The following is a 10,000-nucleotide window of genomic DNA, read 5'->3' as shown; positions in this document are numbered from 1 at the left end:
CCACACGCAGCTGGAACACAGAGAGAGGAGAGACACCTGATGTAAAGAAGGGGCTTTATAAATACATTTATCCACACGCAGCTGGAACACAGAGAGAGGAGAGACGCCTGATGTAAAGAAGGGGCTTTATAAATACATTTATCCACACGCAGCTGGAACACAGAGAGAGGAGAGACGCCTGATGTAAAGAAGGGGCTTTATAAATACATTTATCCACACGCAGCTGGAACACAGAGAGAGGAGAGACACCTGATGTAAAGGGGCTTTATAAATACATTTATCCACACGCAGCTGGAACACAGAGAGAGGAGAGACACCTGATGTAAAGAAGGGGCTTTATAAATACATTTATCCACACGCAGCTGGAACACAGAGAGAGGAGAGACACCTGATGTAAGAAGGGGCTTTATAAATACATTTATCCACAAGCAGCTGGAACACAGAGAGAGGAGAGACACACCTGATGTAAGAAGGGGCTTTATAAATACATTTATCCACACGCAGCTGGAACACAGAGAGGAGAGACACCTGATGTAAGAAGGGGCTTTATAAATACATTTATCCACACGCAGCTGGAACACAGAGAGGAGAGACACCTGATGTAAGAAGGGGCTTTATGTGGATAAATGTATTTATAAAGCCCCTTCTTACATGTGACTCGACTACCCGCCGCCCCTCCACTCTCACCACTAGTCTACCCTGCCGCCCCTCCACTCTCACCACTAGTCTACCCTGCCGCCCCTCCACTCTCACCACTAGTCTACCCTGCCGCCCCTCCACTCTAACCACTAGTCTACCCTGCCGCCCCTCCACTCTAACCACTAGTCTACCCTGCCGCCCCTCCACTCTAACCACTAGTCTACCCTGCCGCCCCTCCACTCTAACCACTAGTCTACCCTGCCGCCCCTCCACTCTAACCACTAGTCTACCCTGCCGCCCCTCCACCTAACCACTAGTCTACCCTGCCGCCCCTACTCTACCACTAGTCTACCCTGCCGCCCTCCACTCTAACCACTAGTCTACCCTGCCGCCCCTCCACTCTAACCACTAGTCTACCCTGCCGCCCCTCCACTCTAACCACTAGTCTACCCTGCCGCCCCTCCACTCTAACCACTAGGCTACCCTGCCGCCCCTCCACTCTAACCACTAGGCTACCCTGCCGCCCCTCCACTCTGCCCCTGCCGCCCCTCCACTCTAACCACCACTAGTCTACCCTGCCGCCCCTCCACTCTCACCACTAGTCTACCCTGCCGCCCCTCCACTCTCACCACTAGTCTACCCTGCTGCCCCTCCACTCTAACCACTAGTCTACCCTGCCGCCCCTCCACTCTAACCACTAGGCTACCCTGCCCCCTCCACTCTAACCACTAGTCTACCCTGCCGCCCCTCCACTCTAACCACTACTCTAGCCGCCCTCCACTCTAACCACTAGTCTACTGCAGTAAACAACAGGATGGCATTAATACCTCACTATATAAGGAACTATTTACTCAGTTCTTTTCCCTGCCCACAGGGCAGCCTAGCGACAGGGCAGCCCAGCCTACAGGGCAGCCCAGCGACAGGGCAGCCCAGCGCCCAGGGCTAGCCACAGGGCAGCCCAGCCTAGGTAGCGACAGGGCAGCCCAGCCTAGCCAGCCCAGCGACAGAGGTGCATCTCCCCTGCAGCTGGTTGTTTAAAAGATGTTTATATTATATACACATTAAAGAGTCTCTTCCTTCAGGTCCCCACCACATTTCAGGTCCCATCTTCTGACCCGACTTACAAAGCAAGACGTATATTTTTGCTGTAGTTTTGGTGCAACCGTGACGCTAACGAATCGTCGGGACACTGACTCGTTTCTCTAGAGGCGCTCTCTGAAACAACGATACAGCCAAGCCTCGTCATTACAACAGTTTTATTATCTGGGAGAAAATATTTTGTTGTATTTATAGCACTAAAATGTAGTCACACAGTACCCTACTCTCCGTGCAACCCTCTATAGACAAAACTCTATAGACAAGTCTCCGTACGAGTACCCTCTATAGACAAGTCTCCGTACGAGTACCCTCTATAGACAAGTCTCCGTACGAGTACCCTCTATAGACAAGTCTCCGTACGAGTACCCTCTATAGACAAGTCTCCATACGAGTACCCTCTATAGACAAGTCTCCATACGAGTACCCTCTATAGACAAGTCTCCATACCTTTTTGTGCGTCTTCCCCAACAGGCTGAGTTCCAGGTTGATGTGGTTGAACTCCCTGCGGAGAACCCCACGGGGACCCTTGACGATGACAGTCCGTCCCTTCAGCCTCACCTCGACTGGGGGGGGGCACGGCAGAGACAACAGGGGTTAGACACACACACACACACACAGAACCAGTAACTAGCTAGACAATCTTAACCAGGCCACTTGAATATATGGCATTAAAACCCAACTATAGTCAGGCTAAAATGCTGGATTGATGAAGAGAGGCGCCAGCGATGCCTCTTGAGGATGCCAGCCTGAGACAGACTACAGTAACTTAGCAGAATGGCATTAAGTTAGAGTAGTCCTTTTCTAGGGGGTTGAACCAATAACTCACTAGGCAACATAGGTAAACATTTGACTCTATAGTCTGGGTTTAAAAAAACAATTCCTTAAATTAGTCTATTGATAGATTCCACGGTTATCAACATGTTGGACGGTTCAGTAAATGAACAGCGGGTTTTAAGGAAGTAGTTAAAACTCACCACCGTCGGGGATATCCACAGTCTGGTTGCTGAGAATGGTCTTCATTCTGGGGTTATAGACAAGAGAGTCAAATTAGGTGGAGTTGACGATTACAATACATTATATTAACCAACTAACGTTACGGAGCGGACTGGCGATTTCAGGACGGGAGTTTTAAATGACTTTAGTTAAACTAACTAGGTTAGGTATCTCGCAACATCATGAGTGTGTGTGTGTGTGTTTACACGACTGTCATATTTAGGTAACTCTGTTGTTGATAACGTCATGCAATTACGTAACCCGGTACATCCAGTTGACTTGTCCAAATGAAACCGTTAAAGAGTAGTAAAACGTTAATAAAAAAAGACGCAGAAGGAAACTAGTCAACTATAACAAGACAGGCAGATAGCGAGTCATGAACACTGCCCCCCCTCTCCCATACAACTTTTATAACCTACACATGTTAATTAAAACGGTCTGGAACAATGCGACCATGTACATACAAGACAAACGTTATATTTTTACACACATTGAGCATTATTCACGTTGCCCTGGTTACTAAAAAGACGGATAGGCAGGCATGGAGGGGACGACTGCGGCCTAGGATAGAGGGCTGGGTGGCAAAACAAACTATATATAATTATAGCGACTGGTTTTGGGGGTGGAAATAACTAATGCGAAACGTCAATATACATATGGCGAATACGTAAAGGTGAAAAATTAGGCGTTTTAGATATCGAGGAGCACAGATGGAGTTTGATTTTTAGCGACAGAAACGTTATCCACCATTTCTTACCTCGCCGGTAGTAGAGGAAAGGACGAAGGAAGGACGTCATCACGCAATTGTAGACTTGGTACGTGCTTACGCCATCACGGCGCTACGCGTTGATCAGACGTAACTAAACAATTGATGATGATGATGATGGATGCAAAATACTGCGATATATTGATAAATTATACGTATTTGGTCCCCAGGGGGAGAAAAAAAACATCGCATTTAAGAATAAATCCGGATATAAAAAAATAATCGATATCAATTGATTCATTAAGTAGCGGACCGAAATTATTTATTATTTTCTAAGTTTTATTTTAATACCAGGACTAAGTACTCGATCCCAGATAAATGTTTTGTCAATGACAGACGCTAATGTTAGTTAAAGTCATGGCTTTGGTCAAACAAAGTTATTTTATTGCGGGTCGTTTCTCCAGCAACCCCCGGTGGTTGAATCCCAAATGCAACCAACATGTAAGTACATCTACTTGACCAGATTGCTCCGATAATCACTGAAATGTCTCTCTTTGTTTTTACAATTGTTTATACTAGCTAAGTATGGCTAATGCTAACATAAGTAGCTGATTAGATCCTCCAATGGCCGCTGGCCTCGGGTTACTGATTTAGCAGAGGCATCATGTGTAGTTAGATTAATATCCGGTCCGTGTGCAGGTGTTCGCCGTCAGCGGACTGACCACAGCGGCCAGGTCATCCCAGACACAGAAGGACCGCAAGAAGGAGCTGTCCGATGACGGGCCCGACCTCCAGGACTTTATATCCGGGGAGCTGTCTGAGAAGAACAACTGGGAGGAGTACAGGGGTAACCTGAAGAGACAGAAGGGAGAGAGGTGGGGGGAAATAGAGGTTCCTTAATATATGTTGCTTCCTAAACGGTACTCTATTCCCGATGTAGTGCACTACTTTCGACTCTGACCCCATGGGGCTCTGGTCAAGATTTTGGGAATAAGATGGAACGGGACCTATGTGTGTACCTAAACAAATTGTCTGTACTACCTATTCCCAATATACCGTTTTATTTTAATGTAACCTTTTATTTAACTAGTTAAGAACAAATTTGTGTTAACATTGACGGCCTCCTGCGTGGACCGGGGGGCTGGGATTAAAATATAAAATAGGACAAAACACACATCACGACACGACCTAGAGAGAGACCTAAAGACAACACAGCATGGCAGCAAAACATGACACAGCGTGAGACAGCAACACAGCATTATTGGGCAAAACAGACAACAGCACAAAGGGCAAAACATGACAGTTAGACAACAACAATGCATCACGCATGAAGCAGCAAACCGTCAGTAAGACTGTCCAGCTCATGCGTTTGTTTGCAGCTCGTTCAAGTCAGTTAGCTGCAACCGTGGTAATTATTGGGCCCAGACAACAGCACAAAGGGCAAAGAAGTTTGCAGCTCGTTCAAGTCGTTAGCTGCAACCGTCAGTAAGACTGTCCAGCTCGAGCGTTTGTTTGCAGCTCGTTCAAGTCGTTAGCTGCAACCGTCAGTAAAGACTGCCCAGCTCGAGCGTTTGTTTGCAGCTCGTTCAAGTCGTTAGCTACAACCGTCAGTAAGACTGTCCAGCTCGAGCGTTTGTTTGCAGCTCGTTCAAGTCGTTAGCTGCAGCGAACTGAAAAGACGGAGCTTAGCCTAGTAATTACCTCGTTAGCTGGCAAAGTCACTCAAACTAATTGTGCTAATAGATTGTAGTTTTGTTTGTTTACCAGTCCTCCTAATAACTTAATGGTTCTAATCAGGTTTAGTCTGCGTGAATAAGTATCTTTAAATGTGTGACTGTCTTAATCAAGACTCATCCTGTTTGAATGAGGGTCAGCACAGTCATTATGTAACCAATCAGCTCTCTGACAGCACAGTCATTATGTAACCAATCAGCTCTCTGACAGCACAGTCATTATGTAACCAATCAGCTCTCTGACAGCACAGTCATTATGTAACCAATCAGCTCTCTGACAGCACAGTCATTATGTAACCAATCAGCTCTCTGACAGCACAGTCATTATGTAACCAATCAGCTCTCTGACAGCACAGTCATTATGTAACCAATCAGCTCTCTGACAGCACAGTCATTATGTAACCAATCAGCTCTCTGACAGCACAGTCATTATGTAACCAATCAGCTCTCTGACAGCACAGTCATTATGTAACCAATCAGCTGTGACTGTACTGTGTGGTCTCCTCTCTCTTCTGTCTGTGACTGTACTGTCTGGTCTCCTCTCTCTTCGGTCTGTGACTGTACTGTCTGGTCTCCTCTAACTTCTGTCTGTGACTGTACTGTCTGGTCTCCTCTCTCTTCTGTCTGTGACTGTAACTGTCTGGTCTCCTCTCTCTCTGTCTGTGACTGTACTGTCTGGTCTCCTCTCTTCTGTCTGTGACTGTACTGTCTGGTCTCCTCTCTCTTCTGTCTGTGACTGTACTGTCTGGTCTCCTCTCTCTTCTGTCTGTGACTGTACTGTCTGGTCTCCTCTCTCTTCTGTCTGTGACTGTACTGTCTGGTCTCCTCTCTCTTCTGTCTGTGACTGTACTGTCTGGTCTCCTCTCTCTTCTGTCTGTGACTGTACTGTCTGGTCTCCTCTCTCTTCTGTCTGTGACTGTACTGTCTGGTCTCCTCTCTCTTCTGTCTGTGACTGTACTGTCTGGTCTCCTCTCTCTTCTGTCTGTGACTGTACTGTCTGGTCTCTTCTGTCTGTGACTGTACTTCTGTCTGTGACTGTACTGTCTGGTCTCCTCTCTCTTCTGTCTGTGACTGTACTGTCTGGTCTCCTCTCTCTTCTGTCTGTGACTGTACTGTCTGGTCTCCTCTCTCTTCTGTCTGTGACTGTACTGTCTGGTCTCCTCTCTCTTCTGTCTGTGACTGTACTGTCTGGTCTCCTCTCTCTTCTGTCTGCGACTGTACTGTCTGGTCTCCTCTCTCTTCTGTCTGCGACTGTACTGTCTGGTCTCCTCTCTCTTCTGTCTGCGACTGTACTGTCTGGTCTCCTCTCTCTTCTGTCTGCGACTGTACTGTCTGGTCTCCTCTCTCTTCTGTCTGCGACTGTACTGTCTGGTCTCCTCTCTCTTCTGTCTGTGACTGTACTGTCTGGTCTCCTCTCTCTTCTGTCTGTGACTGTACTGTCTGGTCTCCTCTCTCTTCTGTCTGCGACTGTACTGTCTGGTCTCCTCTCTCTTCTGTCTGCGACTGTACTGTCTGGTCTCCTCTCTCTTCTGTCTGCGACTGTACTGTCTGGTCTCCTCTCTCTTCTGTCTGCGACTGTACTGTCTGGTCTCCTCTCTCTTCTGTCTGCGACTGTACTGTCTGGTCTCCTCTCTCTTCTGTCTGCGACTGTACTGTCTGGTCTCCTCTCTCTTCTGTCTGCGACTGTACTGTCTGGTCTCCTCTCTCTTCTGTCTGTGACTGTACTGTCTGGTCTCCTCTCTCTTCTGTCTGTGACTGTACTGTCTGGTCTCCTCTCTCTTCTGTCTGTGACTGTACTGTCTGGTCTCCTCTCTTCTGTCTGTGACTGTACTGTCTGGTCTTCTGTCTGTGATTGTACTGTCTGGTCTTCTGTCTGTGACTGTACTGTCTGGTCTCCTCTCTTCTGTCTGTGACTGTACTGTCTGGTCTTCTGTCTGTGACTGTACTGTCTGGTCTCCTCTCTCTTCTGTCTGTGACTGTACTGTCTGGTCTCCTCTCTCTTCTGTCTGTGACTGTACTGTCTGGTCTCCTCTCTCTTCTGTCTGTGACTGTACTGTCTGGTCTCCTCTCTTCTGTCTGTGACTGTACTGTCTGGTCTTCTGTCTGTGACTGTACTGTCTGGTCTCCTCTCTCTTCTGTCTGTGACTGTACTGTCTGGTCTCCTCTCTCTTCTGTCTGTGACTGTACTGTCTGGTCTCCTCTCTCTTCTGTCTGTGACTGTACTGTCTGGTCTCCTCTCTCTCTGTCTGTGACTGTACTGTCTGGTCTCCTCTCTTCTGTCTGTGACTGTAAAATCTGGTCTTCTGTCTGACTGTACTGTCTGGTCTCCTCTCTTCTGTCTGTGACTGTACTGTCTGGTCTTCTGTCTGTGACTGTACTGTCTGGTCTCCTCTCTCTTCTGTCTGTGACTGTACTGTCTGGTCTCCTCTCTCTTTGATGTCTGTGACTGTACTGTCTGGTCTCCTCTCTTCTGTCTGTGACTGTACTGTCTGGTCTTAATCTCTGTCTGTGACTGTACTGTCTGGTCTTCTGTCTGTGACTGTACTGTCTGGTCTCCTCTCTCTTCTATCTGTGACTGTACTGTCTGGTCTCCTCTCTCTTCTGTCTGTGACTGTACTGTCTGGTCTCCTCTCTTCTGTCTGTGACTGTACTGTCTGGTCTCCTCTCTCTTCTGTCTGCGACTGTACTGTCTGGTCTCCTCTCTCTTCTGTCTGTGACTGTACTGTCTGGTCTTCTGTCTGTGACTGTACTGTCTGGTCTCCTCTCTTCTGTCTGTGACTGTACTGTCTGGTCTTCTGTCTGTGACTGTACTGTCTGGTCTCCTCTCTCTTCTGTCTGTGACTGTACTGTCTGGTCTCCTCTCTCTTCTGTCTGTGACTGTACTGTCTGGTCTCCTCTCTTCTGTCTGTGACTGTACTGTCTGGTCTTCTGTCTGTGACTGTACTGTCTGGTCTCCTCTCTCTTCTGTCTGTGACTGTACTGTCTGGTCTCCTCTCTTCTGTCTGTGACTGTACTGTCTGGTCTCTCTTCTGTGTCTGTGACTGTACTGTCTGGCCTCCTCTGAGACTGTCTGTGACTGTACTGTCTGGTCTCCTCTCTCTTCTGTCTGTGACTGTACTGTCTGGTCTCCTCTCTCTTCTGTCTGTGACTGTACTGTCTGGCTCCTCTGTCTTCTGTCTGTGACTGTACTGTCTGGCAATCCCTGTCTGTGACTGTACTGTCTGGCCTCCTCTCTCTTCTGTCTGTGACTGTACTGTCTGGCTGAAACCTTCTGTCTGTGACTGTATGTCTGGTCTCCTCTCTCTTCTGTCTGTGACTGTACTGTCTGGTCTCCAATTCTGTCTGTGATCCTCTCTCTTCTGTCTGAAACTGTACTGTCTGGTCTCCTCTCTCTTCTGTCTGTGACTGTACTGTCTGGTCTCCTCTCTCTTCTGTCTGTGACTGTACTGTCTGGTCTCCTCTCTCTTCTGTCTGTGACTGTACTGCTGGTCTCCTCTCTCTCTTCTGTCTGTGACTGTACTGTCTGGTCTCCTCTCTCTTCTGTCTGTGACTGTACTGTCTGGTCTCCTCTCTCTTCTGTCTGTGACTGTACTGTCTGGTCTCCTCTGTCTGTGACTGTACTGTCTGGTCTCCTCTCTCTTCTGTCTGTGACTGTAATGTGACTCCTGTCTGTGACTGTACTGTCTGGTCTCCTCTCTCTTCTGTCTGTGACTGTACTGTCTGGTCTCCTCTCTCTTCTGTCTGTGACTGTACTGTCTGGTCTCCTCTCTCTTCTGTCTGACTGTACTGTCTGGTCTCCTGTCTGTGACTGTACTGTCTGGTCTCCTCTCTGAAACTGTCTGGTCTCCTCTCTCTTCTGTCTGTGACTGTACTGTCTGGTCTCCTCTCTCTTCTGTCTGTGACTGTACTGTCTGGTCTCCTCTCTCTTCTGTCTGTGACTGTACTGTCTGGTCTCCTCTCTCTTCTGTCTGTGACTGTACTGTCAATACCTTGAACTCACTGACCAGCGAAAAGTCATTTCAGAGAGAGTAGATTGAACACAGGGTCGCAAAATGATCCCAACATTCCCAGGTTTCCCAGAAATCCTGGTTGGAGGACTCCAGATGTCCTGCTCATCTCCTCCTGTTTCCAGGAATCTTCCAAGTGGGATTTCTATAAAACCTGGGAATTTTAGGGAAAGCTTCTAGAATGTTGCAACTCTAAAGCCCCGCCTTATCTCAGCTCGCTGGTCACCATAGCAGCACCCACCCGTAGCACGCGCTCCAGCAGGTATATCTCACTGGTCACTCCCCAAAGCCAATTCCTACTTTGGTCGCCTTTCCTTCCAGTTCTCTGCTGCCGATGACTGGAACAAACTGCTAAAATCACTGAAGCCGGAGACTCACATCTCCCTCACCAGCTGTCAGAGCAGCTCACAGAACCTGTACATAGCCCATCTATAAATAGCCCATCTAACTACCTCATCCCCATATTGGTATTTATTTATCTTGCTCCTTTGCACCCCAGTATCTCTACCTGCACATTCATCTTCTGCACATCTACCATTCCAGTGTTTAATTGCTATATTGTAATTACTTCGCCACTATTGGCCTATTTATTACCTTACCTCCCTAATCTTACTACATTTGCACTCACTGTATATAGACTTTTTCTATTGTGTTATTGACTGTATGTTTGTTTATTCCATGTGAAATAAAACCCTTGAGTCTGTTGAACACAGGACCATCCAATGTGACTGTTGTATAGGCTGAGACCAATGGACTGTTGTGATAGGCTGAAACCAATGTGACTGTTGTGATAGGGAGACCAATGTGACTGTTGTGATAGGCTG

General features: G+C 47.6%; 2 protein-coding genes across 2 annotated transcripts in view; one reads left to right on the top strand and one right to left on the bottom strand.

The window, feature by feature from the left end:
* The window catches only part of LOC127920875 (60S ribosomal protein L9), a 10,398-nt gene extending 6,816 nt beyond the window's left edge, over window positions 1-3,582 (bottom strand). Inside the window, exons 1-3 of the mRNA XM_052504904.1 lie at window positions 3,488-3,582; window positions 2,712-2,758; window positions 2,185-2,300 (exon numbers count right to left, since the gene is read on the bottom strand). Of these exons, the coding sequence (XP_052360864.1) occupies window positions 2,185-2,300; window positions 2,712-2,757 (162 nt within the window). The 5' untranslated portion in view covers window position 2,758; window positions 3,488-3,582. The remainder of the gene's footprint in view (window positions 1-2,184; window positions 2,301-2,711; window positions 2,759-3,487) is intronic.
* Window positions 3,583-3,770: 188 nt separating this feature from the next.
* Window positions 3,771-10,000, top strand: part of LOC118381785 (lipoyl synthase, mitochondrial) — a 6,541-nt gene continuing 311 nt past the window's right edge. The window contains exons 1-2 of the mRNA XM_052504903.1: window positions 3,771-3,937; window positions 4,136-4,311. Coding sequence (XP_052360863.1) covers window positions 3,839-3,937; window positions 4,136-4,311 — 275 coding nt within the window. The 5' untranslated portion in view covers window positions 3,771-3,838. The remainder of the gene's footprint in view (window positions 3,938-4,135; window positions 4,312-10,000) is intronic.

Source organism: Oncorhynchus keta, unplaced genomic scaffold (assembly GCF_023373465.1).
Source record: "Oncorhynchus keta strain PuntledgeMale-10-30-2019 unplaced genomic scaffold, Oket_V2 Un_contig_2103_pilon_pilon, whole genome shotgun sequence".
Taxonomy (NCBI): Eukaryota; Metazoa; Chordata; class Actinopteri; order Salmoniformes; family Salmonidae; genus Oncorhynchus; species Oncorhynchus keta.
Note: the sequence above shows the minus strand (reverse complement) of the source record. Positions and strands in the feature narration are given on the sequence as shown.